This window comes from Primulina huaijiensis, chromosome 13, assembly GCF_012295235.1.
Source record: "Primulina huaijiensis isolate GDHJ02 chromosome 13, ASM1229523v2, whole genome shotgun sequence".
Lineage (NCBI taxonomy): Eukaryota > Viridiplantae > Streptophyta > Magnoliopsida > Lamiales > Gesneriaceae > Primulina > Primulina huaijiensis.
In genome coordinates, this window is record NC_133318.1 from 19,297,869 (window position 1) to 19,318,722 (window position 20,854).

Consider the following 20,854-nt stretch of genomic DNA (forward strand, 5'->3'; position numbering starts at 1 on the left):
AACAAAAAATATGTTTCCTAGCAAATTATTTCATAACAGAGACTCAACACATAAAAGAAAACAAAATCACAGAGCATTATGCCATACCACAAGTGCATCTATTCTGGCTTCAATAACAGTTGATGGAGCATATTTTGCAGCATATCCATACATAAGAGCCAAAGAAGCATGAACATCATCTGATTCTTCCATTTTGGCTCTATCAGAAAAGAATGACAGAATTCTGCCATAGAGTTGCGTTATTTAAAGTCAGGTGCAATGGAAGCAATACCAGTATATATCCAGATGAATTTGAGACCAGATACCACTAATTAAGCAAACAGCATGAAGATAAGCTCAACAAAAACAGAGGATTGAGTTTCAAACAACGTGAAATCTGATGTTAAGGGATTGAGTTTCAAACAACGTGAAATCTGATGTTAAACCCAATATGGGAATGCATAAAGTTCCAGATTTGGTGATCTTCTCGAATGTAACAGAAATGAAAATACACTGTGTTCCATTTTTTTCCCTTGAGACATCAGTGTACAGCAAAATCTCCACAAGCTTGGCAATTAAAATTGTCTTTCATGTCAGAAAAAAAAAATTAAGCTCGAGTGCTCGACCTATAAATACTTATTTTGCATGGGTATAGACATATAGAACTTCTAATTCCAGTAGTTCTACAAATGTGTAACACTGTAAAAGTGAGAGTTAACTCATAGGTCCAGTATATACCTTTGGAAGATGCTCTGACCAACATTATCAAGAATGTCTTTCAACTTATCCAGAACTGTGTCCAAGTGTGAAGTGGCAACCTACATGTCCACATAACAGTCGCCATAAGCACCATTCAGTTGATAGAACTGCTCAAGAAACTCTTTTCCATGAATTAGATGAACGATTAACATTTTATGTCATAAATGATTACCAATCCCATAGCCTTAGCCAAACCAAGTCTATTCACGGGTAAAGCAATATCAGCTTGCACGTACATCAAATCAATTTTAGCCCGAACATAGGTTCTGTCATGAACTTTCTGCAGCAAAATGCCAAGACACCTGCACTCGAAAAGACCAATTAATTTCAAGTTGTGCCATAAGAAGGTTTCTCCATGAGCAATCTTACAAACAAAATTGGTTCCAACTTGCACCATGTCAAGATTTCTCAATTAACTTTACATACAAAGTAAAGAAGATTCAAATAGCACAAACATGCGGTACAAATGGTGATAAAAGCATACATGTGCAAGTGAAATTTCATTAAGAAATGCAAGCAGAATCAAATATAAAAATTAGTTTTGAGTAGATGGATTTAAAGTAACACAATATCATTCACGTTTAACTGGCATAGGGTGCATGAATCCTCTATTTCTTGTCTGCTATATCAAAGTCAAAATAATCCCAAAATTAAAAGAAAAGAAAAAAAATGGACTCAATTTCAAGCTCACAAGAATAGGGTAAATGAGTCTTAAAATTATACATAATTGTCCATAATGATTGATTCCAGTATGAGCTCCTACTGATGTTTTTGTGAACTATTCTGATGTACGTATCAAACAGCACTGACACACACAAATTTTAAAATGCAGACCAAGATAATTCAAAATATTCAGGCAGTTGGTTACAAAAGAATCGTATCTTGCAAAAGAAAATGTGTGACCGTAAAAATAAAGAAAGTAAAGATGTTGATTTCCCCCCTCTCTCTCCCCCGGGAAAAACCTATGCAATCTAAAAAATATAATACAATGTGTGGTTAGAATTTGATCCACTGGTAAAAGTGAGTTTCATAACATTTCACATACCGGTGAAGTAGCGCAAAATGTTCATCATCCGAAGAATAAAGTTCGTATTGATTTGAGAATGAATTTCCTAGAGAGATCACCCAATCAACATCCTGAATCACATCCAAGGATTCTGCAATAAACTGTGGGCCATAAACAAAGACTATAAGCAGCATGCCCGCTCGTAGTTCATCATGAAACTTCACTCATATTAAATCCATGGTTCTATCTAACCCATAAAATTCTGGCAACTTGTAAAATTAAAAGAATGGTCACTCTTACTACATCACGTAGCGAGAGGAAGACGGCGATTTAAAAAAAAGTCACAATGTAATTTTCATGAGGTGAATATGGCCAGTTCGGCTGGTCATAGATCTTGTAAAATTTCAGCAGTAATGAAATAAATGTGGTTAGAAATACAAAGTCTAACCAACGCTTACGTTGATAACCATGTCATCCCATGTCTCTTGATATAACGGATCCTCCTTTAGGTCTTCCGGATCACTCACATAAGCTTTCATTTTGGGAATCTAGAAGCTTACAATAGAAGATAAAAAAAGTTAGATCTGAAAGGCAAATAGGTTTGATATTCTACCGGCGCACAAAGTCCAACACACAAATAGAACATATNACACACATATATATATGTGTGCATATACGCATATACTAAGATGCATATACGCATGAATACACATACACATATATATGCACATCTATATGTTTGTTCATACAAATATATGTATGTGTTTGTGCATGCGAGTACACATGTATACACACGCATATACATTTATATCCTCATAAGTGTGTATGTAACTCAATAGATGAATATGTGTATATGAATAAACACATATGAACATAGATAAATAAGGGTCAAACAGAAAAAAATGCATGAAAATTCCTAAAAGCGGTCAAATCCCTAGAAAAAAAATACTAATGATTTCCGAAATATGGTTTTGCTAATATGGAAAGGTATTAAAAAGTAAACATTCCCTCAATTTCGAGCCAATTTATAATGTGTGATTGGTGATATATCTAATATACCTCATCTTGCCAAAACAGAATAATATTCTTGGGAAATATAGAAGCTAAGTTATACAGGACCTGCAAAAAAAATTTATTAATTAGTCCTGCTCGTTAATCAGACCACAGCTTGATGTCATTCATAAAATTCAATCAGATTAAAAACAAGTACAAGAAATATCATTCGATATAATGTATAGATATATTAATAAATTACCCCGGAAATGTATCAATGAGGCTGAGCTTGTTCAACATGAGAGCATTTGATGTTATTTTACCAAAAAATGTTCAAAAAACAAGCTAAAGCAGGGTGAATTGTAAAAACTTACATGGAAACATCAACTGGTTTATTTACTTGCACTTATAAGAGGAGGAAATGCTCCATCAAGAAGTTCACAATCAATAAAAACAGGGTGAATGGGAAAAACTTAAAGTGGAAACTTTAAGCATTTTTTCTGAACTGAAATGAACCAAAATAGAAGAGGATCACAATTGTTGAGCATCCAGCACTCCAACCACCAACCGAAAGATGCATCTAAAAGCTCAAACGAGATCATATTTTCATAAGGTTGGTAACAAAAGAAAGTGTTGCTCATCTACAATAGCCTTGAATAAGAAATCTCATTTCGAACTTCTCCACTTGTACTTCCGGTGCTTATGGAATTATTTTTTATGAAAATGTCATTTTAGAGACTGGAAAAATGAGATACATGTTCGATTTTATTTTCTGAAGACGACGTATTTCAGTGTAAATTTCACGTCATTTATTTAAAAAGTATATTGGATTATTTGACTTTTTATTAATATCAGTACATTATATTAGAAAATAATACTATAATACGATGAAATTGAATCATAGATGTCAAATGAAAGAAGATAAGTTTTTTTTTTTTTTGAAAGAAAACAAAAATAAGAAAAATAATGTTGATTTTGATTCAAGAGCTGGAAATCCATCAACGAAGCAAAACCAAGCAAAGCCTTGTCCTTGCTTTCTATTTTCATACCAATAAAACAGACAAAGAATTTGAATAATTTGAAATCCAATTTCTAATTATTCACCCTAAGATGAAAATATCAAACTCATAATTTGGCATACAACTAAAAATGAGAAAAATTTCGTAACCAGTCAAATTCATCCCCACTGTCAACCATCAACTATATTTCATGATTAAGTCGACCATTAAACAAGAAGGATACTTCTCATTGCGTAATCAAAAGTAAACCTAATGTGATGGGGAAAATTAAATTTACTGGATATTTGGCACTCGTTTCTTCCCTGAAAAACTTGTGAGCATAGCAAGATATAAAAACATTATATGAACCTGTGAGCAGAGCAAGATATAAAAAACATTGCATTTTGGAGGTGAAAAAGTAGTCGTCAGATGGCACTTTAGGATCAGATCTACTAAATAAGACAAAGTATCCTAAAGGCTACAGAATAAGGAAAGATCCCGAACAGTAACGTTCATTTATGATTTACTAATATTGCCTACCTGCATGGTCCAGGTTTGCGTTCGATTTGAACTTTTTTGTAATATTATATATATGTATTAAACAAAAAGGACATTAAAACACACTTACTGTTAAAATATGAGTCACCAACTGCTCCCTTGCCAGTGGATTGTGAAGAAGCACCACAAGCCGTGCAAAAAGATCCTAAATACTCATATCATGACAAAATTGTACAAATGCATTTATATCCAAAAGTGTATTATTACACAAGTAAACGTAGGGGATATCAAACCTCAGAATTAGGAATACTGCTACGAGCTTTACCATCAGAAAGAATCGTATCACCTAGATTTTTGTTTCGGCATAATTCTGAGATGCATCTGCAAACCTATATAAAAAGATTAACTTGCTTACACAAAAATAATGCGTCCATATAATCGACAGATCTATCAATTATTGACAAGAATCATACTCTAAATGTCAAAATATGGTCAGTGATATATTAGATGGGAAATGCTCAAACCATCTTTCAAGCTTCAAATACACGTATAACATACCGTTGCAACAGCACCAGTATAAATTCGCGGAATGATCATCTTCAGCAAAAATGGCCAGAGCACATGCTGGAAACATAATCGGCAATGATCAGCAACAAGTACCAAGAGAAAACCCAAACCGCGCAACAAAAAATTGATCAAACATAGTAGCAGACCTCCATTTCAGGAACAGTTACTGTTATCAAAAGAAGACCTTTTTCACAAATTGCTCGTAAATCTGTTGGACTGACGCCTCCAAATTTCACCTGAAAATGACCTTAGCATTTAAGAGAAAATATTGAATACCAATTACAGATTTTTTAAAGATCATATGTGCAAGAGCAATTTTCATACTATGCTAACAAGAACAGGACTAACAAAATTCCTCCACGTGATGAGGAACGATCCACTTAAAATGCAATTTTTTACTCAAATGACATTTCATTTTAAATTGTCTCCTTGTCAACTAGAAATAAGAGTGGAGATTGAAATTTTTCTCATCGAAAAAATTACTTCCATACCAGAAGAAACATAAGTAACACTTGATTAAAATATCTTTAAAAATTCATCCAGATATTCTAAGTATCATTTTTGTGTGGTTTTCTCCTTAAAAAAACAGCATTTTATTATTGACAAAAATGCCCGTCAGAACATTATTGGGTTTCCTTATTGCCTTTTTTCTTCGTATAGAAAACTGCCCCTCGGCCCATTATTGGGTTCGTTCAATACATTTCAAGATATAAAAATTAATAACTTCATTAGCCAGAAGAACTGAGAACAGCCAAAGATAAAGTATCCGAAAGTATAACATAGTTGTGAACATTAAAATATCATTATTTTTGCGCTAGTTCAAATATGGAGCACTAATGAAAAAATGCTAATTATTTATGAAGCGTAATTTATTATTTGCACAGCTTAGAAATAAAAATGCAAAGAAGATAGAATTAGTTGTAAATATCTATGTGATGAAATAAAGCGCATTCCAAGAAGATCAGACCTCTGTCTTCTTATATAGGAAAGCATATGATGTGCCAGTCGACTGAGTGAACTCCTTAGATTTCTCATTGGTATCACCATCCAAATCAGGCATTGCACAAAGTCGCACGAGATATTCTACAAATAGCTCTCCTGGTGGACCAACCAAGTAACAGTGGGAAGCCATAACGACAATTAACTATGCCATAGAAGCAAGAGATGATGTAAGTTAACAGATATATAACAAATTGAAGATCAACAATGACTGACATTTTCCATGCAAAACTACCTCCGCAAGTGCTTTGCGAACAGCCAAATTATGCTCGTCCAACAAATGTTTCACTGCTTCAACCAGCAAGGGCCTTTTAGTGTGCCAAGCTTCAGACAATCTTCAGAACAATGTCATGGCATGCTGAGTTGGCAAGCAATCAAGGAGTATGACATCATAAAGAAAATATGGAGAAAAGTAACCTTGGCAGAAGGTGCTTCAGGACAGAAAGTGCACCAAAAGTGAGAGATTCTTCTTTCAACCTGCATTTCTGGAACAAAGTGAACAAATTACAGACATTGCCTCACTTATAAACAAGGTATGGTAATGTAGTCCAAATCTATTGAATCCATTTTCCTTTTCATCGCCAACATTCTTTTTGTAATTTAGTTGGGGGGATTAGATAAGGTGGTATCACTTTATACAATTATATAACTACATTGTTCCAGAGTTTGTGGCAATAAAAAAGATTAGCAGTTGTACCCACATTGAGAAGAAAGACAAACAGATCCTCTGGGTAAATCAGACCAACCGTGAGAAAGCAATGTTGAACTTCATTGTAAGTCTGAAATTGGCAGGAGGTACACAAACCAATAAATCGATCAATAAAAATAGAATAATTAATAGAGATTAATTATCTTTCTGGACTTAAAAATGAACGACAATCGAGTAAGGAAAAAACAAATTGCGATGACCAGATAAAAAAAGAACCACAAAAAAGTATCACCGAACTGATGACAAAGTATATTTTTAAAGCGCACAATCAGAATCCCAGGTCACACTCTACAAGGAATTCAATATTTGGCGTTATAATTTTTTGGCATAGTAGTTATAAAATCGATAAAAAAATGTTTTACCATCTCCTAGGATTTATAACCCCAGTTAATGTTCTGAAAGAAATCAGCTTCGAATCCAATAGAATTCGTGGATCCACACTTAAGTGAGGAGAAAAAATGAGTAAAGGTGTTAATAAAAAGCAAAAACAACCAAAAATAGAAAAACAATGGATCTACTGGCATCAAAGATAGATGGGTGGTCAAATTTTAGTTTGTAAGTTAAAAAAGCTCATTACCTTTAGTCCCACTGAAAAATCTGAACGCTGCTTGCTGTCAGTGTTGATGCAAACCACTGGAAGAAGCGTTGATAAAATGACAGTAAGGTCCTGCCAAATTTCACTTATTTATAGCCTTGACAAATTCAATAAAATTAGCGAACATTATAATTATTTAAGATAACATTTGAAATTATCATATAATCTAAATTATTTAATGTTCCAAAATAATATACTGTTTAATATCCATTGAATCCAAATATTTAGCACATGCAAGGACCCTTGAAAGGCAAACTGAGACTCTAGCATGTAATCAGCAACAAAGCAGAGTTGGCAGAGTTGGCTTACTTATCAAACCATGAACTATTCCTTGAAACACAAACTGAAATTCCAAAACATAAAATTTTCATTCGTACAAGTATTAACATCATACTTCGCAGGAATTTTTTATACGCCAGATAGAATCTATGCACTGACTTCTGATACAAGTTAAGGGAAAGTGAATTAGATTGTTGAAAGAATACCGAAGATTATTACAACGTGTTATATCATTAAAATGCATTAAATCATTAAAAGGCAATGGGCAGAATAATGTTCAATGGGCAACATACAAAAAGACGTTTGGAGAGAGAGAGAGAGAGAGAGAGAGAGAGAGAGAGAGACAACTGGGAAACCGGAAATGTAATGTATCCAAAAGCTCGACAGGGAAAAAAACAAAACTAGATCCCTTAACATCTTATTTTCAATTAAATATCAAACAAGCTTAAAAGACCAAGAATTTCCATCCTGTCCATTAAAAGTCCATTATCTAAACTGACCTCAAATTCAAGCAACGGTGGGCCATTTTCAGAAAGCAAAGATGCATTCAGGAGGTTGTAGAGACTACATGTGGCCACAAAGGCAGTATCTTGGTCCTTCTTATACCTAAATTAAGAAGAAAAGGAAGAAGGAAGAATCATCAAAGTCTAGAAAGGACAAAAATTTAAGCTAATTACAATTGTGTTGGCCTACGTATACTGATAGGCACCATTAGTCGGGGCTGGTCTGGGACGGGTTTGGCCAAATACTTGACATGACCTGCCAAGAAAAAATTGGACCCAAGACCCGCCCCACCCCAAAACTCAGCAGAGTTGGACCCGCAAACCTGCTAAGCATTACATATTTTCAATTATCGGGTAAACTTTTTAGTGAAATAATTCTTTGGGGTGATTTTGTGAGATAAAAAAGTTCCAATGGAACAGTTTTTAAGAATTATATATTTACTAAATCATCCATGAAATTAAGAAAATGGAACATGCAGGCAATGATTGGTTTCATTCTGATGGTTTGGGTAAATGGCTAAATGCTTTAGTGATATAATTCTTTGAGATGAATTTGTGATATAAAAAAGTTCTAACAGGTAAATGTTTCATTCTTATGTTAAGAATTGTTTTAAAACAGAAAATTTATTAATTTATAGATGATATCATGCAAACTTCAATTTCGTAATTTTATTAATATTTAAGTGAACAATAATTAGAAGTGAGAAATTTTAGATTTTAAAATATATAATAAAAGATAAGAATATAAATTAATAATAGAGAACTTTTTTTTGTGGTGAAAAGTGGAATTAAAATTTATTACAAATTCAATAAAATACATTTTGGGGAAAGAGAATGAAAATGTATTAAGAGTATAACTTTATTTTAGGGAATAAAAATTGATATCTACAATTGAGACCAAACACGGAGCTAGTGAGAAGTTGGAGTTTTATATGTTAGTTGAGTTGAGAAAGATTTTTCTTGTCTTGTTTCTTGTTGTGTGGATTTCTTGTCTGCTCTTTGTAATTTGTGCTTCTAATTAATGAATATATTGTAGTTTCCTATCAAAAAAAAGTCTTACAATTCCAAAATAGTGGGTATGAGCCTTGGCAAAGCTGACTTTAGTTGTGTCCTAGTGACAAGACCAACCATCTGACCCAAAGCCTCCACAGTAGATATACGTACCTGCAGAAACAAAAAGAATTTAACAAAACCATGGTTTTCAAACTAACTTCAAAAGAGAGAAACACTAGATGACCATAAAAGAACGAAAAAACATTGCTTTTTCTCCTAAATTAGCAGAATATGCCTTCAGCTAGCTTGGCATGACTGGTGTAGTTATTTTCCCACTTGAAACCAAACCCTCCTACAAATTTACACCAGAGGCTGGGGCTGATTTTGTTTCCATGCAGCTAAGTTGCACGATTCATAATTCATACACGAGTATATTGTCATCTCAATATATTATCCAACTGAAGAGAATTTTAATCTACTTAAACCAACCGAGGATTGGTGCAAGCCGATGATGGTCCAAAGGGCAGCGGCTGTAATTCTCCAAATTAGCCACGTTAGGCACAAAACTTGAAGAATCGCAGCTGTTTATGCCGCACTTTTAGCTTTAGAAAGTCACTACCCACCAACATTATCAAGGATAATACAAAGGAGAACAAGTAATTTTTTCTTCACCCCCAGAAATTCAAATTTCCAGAGCAGGAATTCTGAAATCAATCTTCTTACAAGGTATTCTACAAGTGTGGATATAATCATCTAACAAGAAGATATCCCCAAGCTATCTCATGCAACACAAAATTATGAGGAAGACATGGAAACCATCTAAGATTTGTTGTGGGTTGTATCTCATAAACAGGGAATTGGATTTTTTTAGCTCTTGATCCAATGAAAACAAAGACAGATGAGATAAGCAAATCTAATTCTTCAATTTGAAACCTTGGGATCCCTTGAATTGGCCCAAACTCTCAGCAAAAGCTCAAATGCGGAGTTCAGGAAAGACCTGCACGAAGTAAACATTCAGAACACAATTAACAACTGAGACAATTTTAAATCTTGAGTGGCAGAATATAGCAGAAGCAAGTTAATAGGCCTCACATGACATCACCATCAATAACTGTAGACAATGGAAAATCAACACTATATTGCCAACAGGCCTGGCACCAAGACTTGAAAGCTGGAAAGAAACAAGAAATATCCAGAACATAAATTAGAGAGAGAATGTCGGTGTTATGTGTGGTGCATGTAGCTTATCACGGTACTGTGAGGATATTTCGACCAAGTACCAACAAATATGTCATAATGGGATACAAAATTTAAGAGTATAATTTCAAACACAAAGCATACATCACCAGCATTAATCTCTTTCAAGTCTTCTTTTTTAGTGGCAACAGGTCCTGTGCTAAAAAATATGCCATTTATTTTCCTTGATAAGTATGACAAGAAGTTCAATTTAGACAGCTATTTAATACTTTTGAAGAAGCTACATTTGTTACTGTATAAATGATGAAGGAATATGAACCAGGCATCGTGCCCATATCTAAGAGCTGATATAAAGCCCAAGTTGTTGTGCAGCTATTTCATTGATCTGGACACATATTGGATAGCCTATCTCATGTCATCCTTTCTCTAAAGAAGTTGATCATGTCTGACATGTGATACCATACAACATATTATCATTTGTTGTATTATGCATCAATTGAGATAATAGCATCACACCACATGCCACCAATAACAGAACGGGATCGCTAAATATAGCATACCATTTGCAAAGATTGGCCGGTGGATGTCTTTCACATTTCCTAGAATGGGCAGAACTCTCATGAGTACACCTTTAAGCCGTGGAGTGAACTGAAAAGCTTCATAAAGGAAACAATTACATCTAAGGATGACCAAAATCAGATGTGAAATCTAAATAACAATTTTAGCTATGAATAAAAAAAACTTATAGTGATAGCAAACCATCAGATGAAGCAAAGTCTGCAAGTATTTGAACCATTGCTGGAACAGCTAAATTTGAACTAGACAAATGAAGATATATTTCCTCCATCATCTGCAAAAATGATAGAAAATAAACTTTTTGATCCATGTCTATGCATCTCTACACAGTATGACAATAGACAGACCCGTGAAACTCTGACCCGTATTACTTTATTAGCTAGTTCATTTAAAAGTTAACCATCTAAGGTCACTCCTTGCCATCCTCTTTTTTTACCAAATTCATTATGATACAAAACCACCTCCAAAATTATCATCACCCTTTTGTCATTGAAATACAATTTTCTTTCATAAGAACAACACTTCCCGGTCTCTACTTCCTTGCCAATTTCCAACTTTAATGCTAGTTGCCCTCTCCTTACTTTTGCCCTTAACATTCTTGTTAGGGATGGCAATGGGTTGGGTATGGGTCGTGTCCACTATGACCCAAGATCCAACTTGTTAAAATTTTGAAGGACTCATACCCGTCCAGACCCGTCAAAGCTTAAACCCATACCCACCCCAATCCATATCGAACTAGTTGGAGCCTTTAGGCCCGTCAAATAATTATATTCATATCGTATTTTGACATCTATGATTTTTAATCAATACAATGTTGTAAATGACGGGAGGTGGTGGCGGGACGGTCAATGACCGCCCACCGCCTCAGCCGCATGCCCAGGTGGTTGAATTTGTTTTAGCAATTTTTATTGGTAATTATATATAATCATGTAATATAATTACAAATTCATAAATTTTTTGTGTAATATATGTAATTAAATAATCTTTATGCATAAAAAACTTCATGCAATGTAATACAATCTAAATAAAAAGCAATATATATAAATACACACTAACAACATAATTAAGATGGCCGGAAGAGGCTATTTGAGGCAGGCAGTGGCTGATGGTGGAGGACACTTGAAACCAAAAGTAAATACAAAATAGATTGATATGTGTTTTTATTATATATAAGGTTTTTTAAATTGATTGACTTTGACTTATTTTTAAAATTATTTGACATTGACAGTTGACTAGGATTTTAAAATCATTGACCGTCTCGCCCGTCGGATAGCCTCGGACCGTCTTAGACAAAGGCGGGCAGTCGAGTGCCGCCTACCTCGACCGCCCTGCCAGCCATTTAGAACATTGAATTAATACAATTCTAACAAAAAATAATTAAAGTAGTTCGAGTAAAGGCTTTGACCATGTATTTGATATTCTAATGAAAATATAAATTAAAAATAGTGCAAAGATTTAAACAAATGCATAAAACAAGAACAAAGTGATCAACAAGGAATAAACACACGCTTATGGGTTTTACAAATATAAAAGCATATAAAAACATTGCCTAAATAAATTATACATATATTACCATTAAAACCTTAACGAGTGTGTTACAGGTTGGTAACAGGTCACAACCTATAAGACCAGTTACCCCATAAGGCATGTTACCTGACCCATACCCATTGGCACCCACAATTTAATAATCTTGCCCAAGTTGTTACCTTTTTTTCATGCTCATCCGTCCCAAATGGGTCATGTCTTGGTCGGTTACCCATTAGACCCGGACCCATTGTCATCCATATTCCTTGTTGGGTCACGCTTAACCGACCCAGACCCATTGTCATCCCCAATCCTTGTAGGCTAGAAGCATTTTGCTTCTACCATTGATTCTTGTATAGTCGAGTGTGTTTGTTGATTATGTGTTTATCAATTACTGTGTTACAATTTTGATCATTGCCTTTGTCACATTAGTGAAAGTTAATTGTGTTATAGTTGAGTCAATAATAAGCATGGGATTGTTGTATATATGTTAATTGAACTTTTATTGGTCAATAAGATTATGAGTTGGGGTTCGTTGTTAGACTTGAACAAGCATGATAATGAATTTATTATTTAATGCATGATTAGTCCCTTCAAATGAAAGTATTATTTCATTCTAGTTAAGAGATGTGTTATGTAATTATGTTCATTCTTGACAACAGGTTATAACGTATGGCTAAGAAATGTACGAGGTTATGTAAATATATCAATCATGTAACTAGTGTAACAGTTGGTATAATCATATCCATAATTTTATATGTAATGATTTAAATAGTGTCTTTAGTTAAAATGTATTATTCCACTTGAGTCAAGAACATAATAGTGGCTTGTAGTTATCTTGGGAAACTCGGGCTTATTCATGCTTATATTCCGGAGATTAAGGTGCGAGACATGTAAAATAAAATGGTAACAAGTATCTCGAGTAGTTTAATGATACAACTTACTTGGTTAGTTGGTTTCTTGATTATGTGTCAAATAGCACAATTACATACTTACGAGCTTACATGAGATGAAGCATGATTCACTTATAGTGGTGAGATCATATAAAATCCATTTTCATGTCGTGAAAAAATGTGATATATGTCTAAAGATGCACTCGATTCCACCATGGGGGTTGCCGAAGCATCGATGACAGTGTTGTGCTTGTCTACGCAGATGTGGTAGAACCGAGTGCAAGTACGTAGTACAAACAGATTTTGTTGTGGTTGTGCGAGAAACATCACCCTCATACTTGTGTTTTTATCCTTGTATCACATTTGGACATCTTCAAATGTGCATCATTCTCACATGTATTCGCATTTATATGTTTCAAGCAAGATTTGAACCTTGATGAATTATGGTGGAGAGGCGCATGGACGCCTCAAGATCCTATGCATTTTTACGATATTGTGTCATACATAGTTTGAGGAAATTTTGAATAGTTACACATTCATCCATTTGTCAATATCACTTGGGCCAAAGAGGAATTCTACAGGTTTTAATTTGCGGCTACTTGGTATTTTTTTCTTGTAAGACATGTTAAGGTAACAAACACATTATACTTTTGGTCTATGGATTCAGACTTCACATTTAGTTAGATCATTTGGTTTAACTAAATGATGGAAACTTCTAATTTAATCTCACAATTATTCCGGTTAGGTAAAGTGAGAACAAGGCCCCACATATAATGTAAGTTGTCATACTGTAACAATGAAAACATTACTACATGAAACCCGAACAATCCTATAAACCGTTTTACGGTCAAGCCAGTCAGAACCGGTCGGACCGGTTTTTGAACCGGTTCAACAATTTTTAATTTAAAATAAAAATCAATTTTTTTATTTTTTATTTTATTTCAAAAAAATTTATTTCTTATATTTAAATTTTNTTTTAAAAAAAATATATATAGATATAATTATATTTGATTATATGTATGTTTTCAGATTTTAAACTTGGATAAATATAACTTTTTATTATTTATATGCACATTTAAGATCTTTGTAATTTAAAACATATTATTCACCGGTCCAGTTATCAAACATTGCACAAAACCATCATAATTGCTACAATATTGACCATTAGGCACTTATCTCCACTAATATAAATGTCACAGATATTTTTCTCCTACGACAACTAGCTTATCTAGTTCAGTCTCCATTCTACAAATGTCTAGGTTAAGATCGCATATGAAACATTTGAATACCTCACTCCATTAAAGAGATTGCATGACCGTTGGAGCTCCAAAGCTCAAAAGTAAAAAAGCGAGAGCAATTGTAGAGAGACATTGGAGACAACAGTACGTATTAAAACAGCATAATCTCTTTCCAAATTGAAAAAATCAATCTAAATATGAAACTTACAAGGTCAGGCAAATGTGAACCCAATGCCATAAGCACACCAGCTCCAGCTCTTTGCCAATCAGCATTGAGTTCCTAGAATAAGTTGTTTTTAAAAGCAACAGATATTATTAACTTTAAATTTTAAACATAAACCCGTGCCAAGCTCCAAAAGGAAAGATGATCAGATGCATCCAAATACAACTATCTGAATAATAGAATCTGGATGCTATAAAACAATCTGAGAATGGAGACAGTAATGTAATGTTGAACAAACTACCTTTTTTTTTACAAGAAATGAATAAAATTACACTGTAACACGACAATAACGATATCATTAATTCTTAGAATACAAATCAACCATTATCCCCAGGTAATATATTGTACCTTGGTTGACACCAGTTCGGTCATTGCTATTTTGGCAAGCTTTCTCATATACTGAGGATCAACATCATCTTTATTCAATTCCCGAATCGCGACAGACATAACTTGAAACAGCCCGGCCATATTTCCAAATCTCTGAAATGTTCAAACGATAGTAATATTCCAAGAACGAACCAACCGCGTCTTAACGAACAATCATTTTTAAACAATATACATAAAGACAAAACAGTACCCTTCTTCCACCGCGAGATACCGTTACGCAACAATCAAGAAGCAGAAGTGGGTTTCTGGAAATTTTCAGAATTCATTAAATTTTCAAGGGGCGAAAACAAGGGCACATTGATAAAATCAAGCGACTATAATAATTGTAATTATATCAAGAAACATGTCGATCAAGTAAAATAAAATACAAAGATGCGATATCCTTCAGAGCTGCAGCTGACGCTTCTCCAACAATTGACGAGTCATCCGCTAGAGAAGATACAAGAACTTGAACTGCCTCTGAAAAAGAAAGCACCAAAATCCACATATATCAAAAAAATAACGAAGAAATCCTTCAGCAAATTGCACGACAAGAAGAAAAGCAAGATTTACTGGTACAAGTTTACGGGATTGTGAAGCATCATACCAAGGGCCGGAATACCGGAACTCGAGGATGCCATTAATTGCAACCGAAATCTCGACGAAGATCAGAGGAAAAAAGTATGATGATTGATGATGATGCGCTGTGGAAAATGTAATAAAATATAACATTGTAATAATAATAATAAATAAATAAATAAACAAATTATTAGTCAGTGGACGCGTCTACCACGACAGCTGTTTTTATAAAGTGCACGTGGATGTGTTTTAGTTTTATTTTAGGCAATTTCTATTGGGCCTAAAATTGTCAAGTCCAAGTGAAGGCTATGAATAAATTGGGCTGGACCGATCCATTAGATTTTTCTTAACAAAGGATGTGTGTATTAGACCTTTTCAAGGTAATCCACATGTACATTAACATATTGAATTTTAAAAAAATTAAATTAAATAATTATGTTAATCCCAATAAAAATACTTCTCAAACCACTTTTGCTAATCGTTTTTAAAAGTTTTCAACGTTATTTAAATTGAAATTTTATAGATACATACTAGCTAGCTATGAACATTATTTACGAATAATATTAATTTTAAATATTAGACTTTGTTATCGTAAAAAATAATAGAATAGGTATTTGGGATAATTAGCAAATAATGCTTGTAAAAAGAGAAAATGAAAAAACTGGTGTTTCATAGAATGATACATGAGCCTCTTCCAATTAAATGTCACAATGAGTTAGAAAATTATAACAAATATTAGTTATTTTACATTGATTTTCAAGGTAATTTCGAATGCCTCATATACAAAAATAAAACTATATATGATTTCATCCTTTCATAATTCAAAACACAAACTTTAGTTTTTAATTTTTTTTAGCACAAACCACTTAATCCAATAAATATGACGAAGTGTTTGTCGCTTTATTAAAAGTTATAATTGATGGTAACGGTGCAATTCAAATTTTTTAAATCGTACAGCAGTTCAAATGTAACGACCCATTACAGGCCCAGTGTACTGGCCATACAGCCCACTACCCCGATCGACCCAAAGCTATTCCGATCTTGGGCTCCCTCAAGGGGCCTTTTCCCTCACAGGCTTTCCATAGGCGTCGTACGGGTTACTCATAGAACTCTCCAGCCCATGCACTGGAGCTTGTGCCTTCCCAGACTCGAACTTGAGATCACATGGATATATAGATACTCAGCACAAGTCTGGTACCAATTGAGTTAATCGGAATAGCCTTGGGTCGATCGGGGCAGTGGGCTGTATGGACAGTCAACTGGGCCTGTAATGGGTCGTTACATCAAACATCATGTTTCGATTGTTCTACCCGGCATAAACAATTGTTGTACCTAAAAATTTTCATCTCGATAATTGTACTCATTACAATCAATGACTCATTACAATCAATGAGACTCGAACTCGTGTCATTTACAATGATATCACTTGTAAGACCTAACATTTGATGTTTTGACAAAAACTATAATTAATAGTAACGGTGTAACTCAAATCTTTTTAAATCGTACAGAGTCTCGAGAATCAAGCTGATTCAATTGATTACACAACTTAGATCATCATTACGCTAAACAAATGACATTTTTCCATCTAAACAATCAGAAAAAGCAAACAAAAAAATTTGATGTAGAAGGATAAAGTTTATTTCGATATCAGTATTTATTACAAACATGCAAACATAGGCCGGCAATCCGGTCATGGACAGAAGGTAACAAGGTAATTACCTCCTGCCGGACATGTGAACAAGCTAGATTTATCGTCGTAAGCATAACTATACGCCTGAGGACACAGCCGCTTGAAAATCTCTGAATAGTTCGTCGGCTTGCACGTGTCCGGAGTACTATACTGACCTGTGCAACAATACTGCGGCAGATTGAAAGCGAAACACGCACTTTTACAACCGATCACGCCACCCCTTCCGTCCCTCACGGCCAATTCATTAGGACATCCGTGATTATTAATATCGACGGGGCAAACCGCAGTAGGACAACCTCCGCTCTGTGGCTCCACGACTACGGGGAAATTGAAGCCATCGACGAGGCTAAGGTCGTAATAATCTTTGTTGCCATCTCCATTGAGAGTGAATTCGATCAGAGATACAGGAGGGGTACCGCCGGCTCCGTTGCATGCAACTTGACCCGATCCGCAATCTCCGGCGAGACATTGGAATCTGCCTCCGGAATTTGAGCAGGCGGAACGAGCCCAAATCCTTCCCGACCATCCGGCTGGTGCATTGAGGGTTGTTGAAGCTTTGCTTCCCAATTCAAACCCGGTTGGAATTGACCCTCCACGGCTAGTCAATGTCGCGGGCCATATAGTGTAGGGACAATTGTTTTTTATTGTGAACATTGCCGACATACCTCCAAAAGAAAAACCAAATAAGTTAAATAGATATTGTTTATTCTTATATGAAAAAAAAATATTTTAGAAAATAAGTAATCATATTCTACATATATAGATTTTCAAAAAAAAAAATCATTAACTAATATAATTTTGATGTAAACAAATAGAATATGGATTTTATTTTTCTCTGTTTAATTCATTTAATAACGAAGATAAATTCGAAATCACGGATTTTCAATAATTTAATCTAAATGCAACGTAAAACTTTACTTTCCTCTAAAACTTTCGTCTCGGATTACAAAATCTTATAACATGAAATTATCATATAAAAAAAATTATGTATTCTCTAAAAGATATTAAAAAAAAAAAAACACCTCACCATAAACATAGCACAATAGGGAAACAGTGAAAAGTAAACAAACGAATCTCATCGTAGTTTATGTCTTCAGAATTGATTAGATATAATATTTAAAGAAATATATATATTATGGGCGCACAATGTTGCATTTATATACCACACAGACAGATAACAAAGTCAAAAGTCCATTGAAATTTTGGAGGCATTATTTTGGCAATGAAAAATTAAATTAATTTGGATTGATTAAATTTTACATATATATTTTAGAAAGATATACACATGAAAGTTATTATTATTTTTGTTTAATCAAACAATCATCCACTATATGTTTCTAAATTGACTGAAGATTTGCAAAATATGGTGGAATTCAGTAGTGATACCTAAACACAATATGATAAATATTACGAAATATTACTTTAGATTATAAAGTAAAAATTGTGTGATCTAAACAAAGTAATGTGGACAAGCTAATTTTTAAGATACAAATGAGCATAATTTTTTTTTATTTATTTTTATCTTTGTTTATATGTATAATATTTTTGTAATTTAAAAACAATGTTTGGTGCAAATGAATGAGATCTAATATATTTTTATCGTCTTTTGTTTGAAAAATAATTACTTATTTTTATCTTTCAATTTATTATTTTATATATCATTATCACATACCACAGTGAAACTTAAATTGCTCGCTCTGGCTAATATAAGTCAAAAGTATGCATGGCATACGGTGCTTTTGACAATAAGAAAAATAAATGTTAATTTTGATATAGATCATTGTAATTATATTATATATAAATGTCACACTTTATCTTTGGAAACCTTCTGCTGTAGGTCTATCTGGATTTTGGGCTGGCAGTTACCAAACTTAGCTTCCATGGGATGTTATCCTCGGTGAAAAGGAATTTTTTGTGCACTGAGGATCAACTAAATATGGAATGTCCAAGATTGGGGAGGAGTTCATGGCCGGAGTATCGAGCCATCTTGCTTCTATATTGGCATGCATTTACTGCACCAGTTGCAAACAGGTTTCTGTTTTATACTTTAGTTTACAGTTGACGTTACTTCCTTCTATCCATATGAATATATGATGTCCTTGGCTTTTAACTTTTTAACTTCCTCTTAATCTGTGTAGTAGACCTCTTGGTGTTTTCTTGCATTAACTCATCAAAATAATGACAATAAGTGTTTTCTGTCATCTGATGTGAAAATAATAAACTCTTGCAATGCACCCATGTTTGTAGACTTACATGTTTTGTCGGTGTAATTGTACACAGTCCGTGCTTGGCTCCTAAATGCTTGTATGCTTTTCCTCACACTTTTTTACATCCATTGTTTGGAACAACAATTCTTCTTAACTAAAATTCTAACTCCATCTCAAGCTAACATCGCAACTTTATTGACCCAGAATTGAACAACAGATATTGCTTAAAATTCAGTTTAGAATATGTCGTCTCTTCATATCTTCAAAGGCACACAACATAAGAATGATAAACGTGGTTATCCATAAAATATTATCCACATGTTCTAAATGGAAATAATAAGTTATGATTCGCCTAAACTCATTCTTTTCGAATGTCAAAATCCTCTAGTTATGATCGACTTCAACCTAACATGTGGAGTGGAGCATATCATTGCTGGAGACCAGAAAATAGAGAAGCTCCATTGAGAACTGCTTGCCCACCAGGGACCCCTAATGGCTCTGTAAGCAACTTTGAGATAAAGGTAGTGGATGGTTGTGCAAATCCTTATCTGGCCCTGGCCTCTGTACTTGTGTTGGAATTGACAGCCTTCGTAGATATACTAGTTTATCTGAACCAATTTGTAACTCGTCTACTTTGTTGGGAGTATCAATTGATCAAAATATTTGAGGTCGTCATCTATAGTTTTTTATACAACGGCTAGCTAATGCTTTGTTCTATATGAGATGTTGCTGACTTTCATTACTCTGACTGAATTTGCAGTAGAATTGTGTCTAATTGCTTGGTGAAAAGCTTTTGGTTGCCGTCAAAGGAGTCAGGAAGGTAAATACTACGTATTTCTTACTCAATTGTTGTGCATAAAATTTCAAGATTATTTGGTTTTATGAGGTATTTGCAAACAGCAGTAAATAATTTGAACAACTTGTGCTCTTAAGCTGGCATGCATCGCCATTTTTCCTATTGGTACAATCACTAACGATAGAGAATCAGATTATAGAATACTAGAAACTTCTTACGACAGAATAAAGATGATCAGTGTGCGAGGATTAATTACTCTATACACATGATTTTAAAATGAGAGAATAGAATACTAAAAACTTCTTACGACCGAATATTTTTAAAAAAAATTAAAAACAATTTAAAATGGTAAATTAATTTAAGTAATTTTTTAAAATTATATTTTTTGTATTTAACTGACATGTTTCATATATAATAATAAATAATAATAAGATTTGACTTTATGCCGTGCTATTGTAATCATGAGACGACCACATCATTGTCTATAAACTTAAAATAAATGTGATTTGTCTTCCACGGTTTTTTTTTAATGCGACATTTTTATTAGTTGTAACATGCCTTTCTGCAATCTTTCCATATAATTTATTTATGCATTTATTAAAAAGATTGCACATGGAGACTGCTCAAATAAACTCACTGCTACGCTCGTGGCCCAATTATGATCTATCCAAACTAAGGACGATATAT

General features: G+C 33.9%; 2 protein-coding genes across 4 annotated transcripts in view; both read right to left on the minus strand.

Annotated features, from left to right (window-relative positions):
- LOC140991403 (protein SHOOT GRAVITROPISM 6) overlaps positions 1-15,642 on the minus strand; it is a 38,576-nt gene extending 22,934 nt beyond the window's left edge. For 2 of the 3 annotated variants that reach the window (XM_073461338.1, XM_073461337.1), the window contains exons 1-26: positions 15,503-15,642; positions 15,285-15,375; positions 15,107-15,161; positions 14,878-15,009; positions 14,515-14,586; positions 10,835-10,925; positions 10,636-10,731; positions 9,971-10,049; positions 9,812-9,875; positions 8,946-9,049; positions 7,883-7,988; positions 7,086-7,175; positions 6,501-6,578; positions 6,217-6,284; positions 6,035-6,134; positions 5,768-5,944; positions 4,947-5,036; positions 4,792-4,857; positions 4,527-4,622; positions 4,364-4,438; positions 2,804-2,863; positions 2,203-2,292; positions 1,784-1,905; positions 911-1,040; positions 718-797; positions 88-223 (exon numbers count right to left, since the gene is read on the minus strand). In XM_073461338.1, the coding sequence (XP_073317439.1) occupies positions 88-223; positions 718-797; positions 911-1,040; positions 1,784-1,905; positions 2,203-2,292; positions 2,804-2,863; positions 4,364-4,438; positions 4,527-4,622; positions 4,792-4,857; positions 4,947-5,036; positions 5,768-5,944; positions 6,035-6,134; positions 6,217-6,284; positions 6,501-6,578; positions 7,086-7,175; positions 7,883-7,988; positions 8,946-9,049; positions 9,812-9,875; positions 9,971-10,049; positions 10,636-10,731; positions 10,835-10,925; positions 14,515-14,586; positions 14,878-15,009; positions 15,107-15,161; positions 15,285-15,375; positions 15,503-15,536 (2,382 nt within the window). In that variant the 5' untranslated portion in view covers positions 15,537-15,642. Of the gene's footprint in view, positions 1-87; positions 224-717; positions 798-910; positions 1,041-1,783; positions 1,906-2,202; positions 2,293-2,803; positions 2,864-4,363; positions 4,439-4,526; positions 4,623-4,791; positions 4,858-4,946; positions 5,037-5,767; positions 5,945-6,034; positions 6,135-6,216; positions 6,285-6,500; positions 6,579-7,085; positions 7,176-7,882; positions 7,989-8,945; positions 9,050-9,811; positions 9,876-9,970; positions 10,050-10,635; positions 10,732-10,834; positions 10,926-14,514; positions 14,587-14,877; positions 15,010-15,106; positions 15,162-15,284; positions 15,376-15,502 lie in introns of those variants that run through there. The other variant, XM_073461339.1, reaches the window with a different exon arrangement.
- A 1,447-nt stretch (positions 15,643-17,089) lies between these two features.
- On the minus strand, positions 17,090-18,294 carry LOC140956311 (thaumatin-like protein 1). Its single transcript, XM_073413024.1, has 2 exons — positions 18,192-18,294; positions 17,090-17,829 (listed from the first exon to the last, which is right to left on the minus strand). Exons 1-2 carry the CDS (start codon positions 18,241-18,243, stop codon positions 17,165-17,167), a joined length of 717 nt encoding a protein of 238 aa, XP_073269125.1. The 5' UTR covers positions 18,244-18,294; the 3' UTR covers positions 17,090-17,164.
- Positions 18,295-20,854: the final 2,560 nt, after the last annotated feature.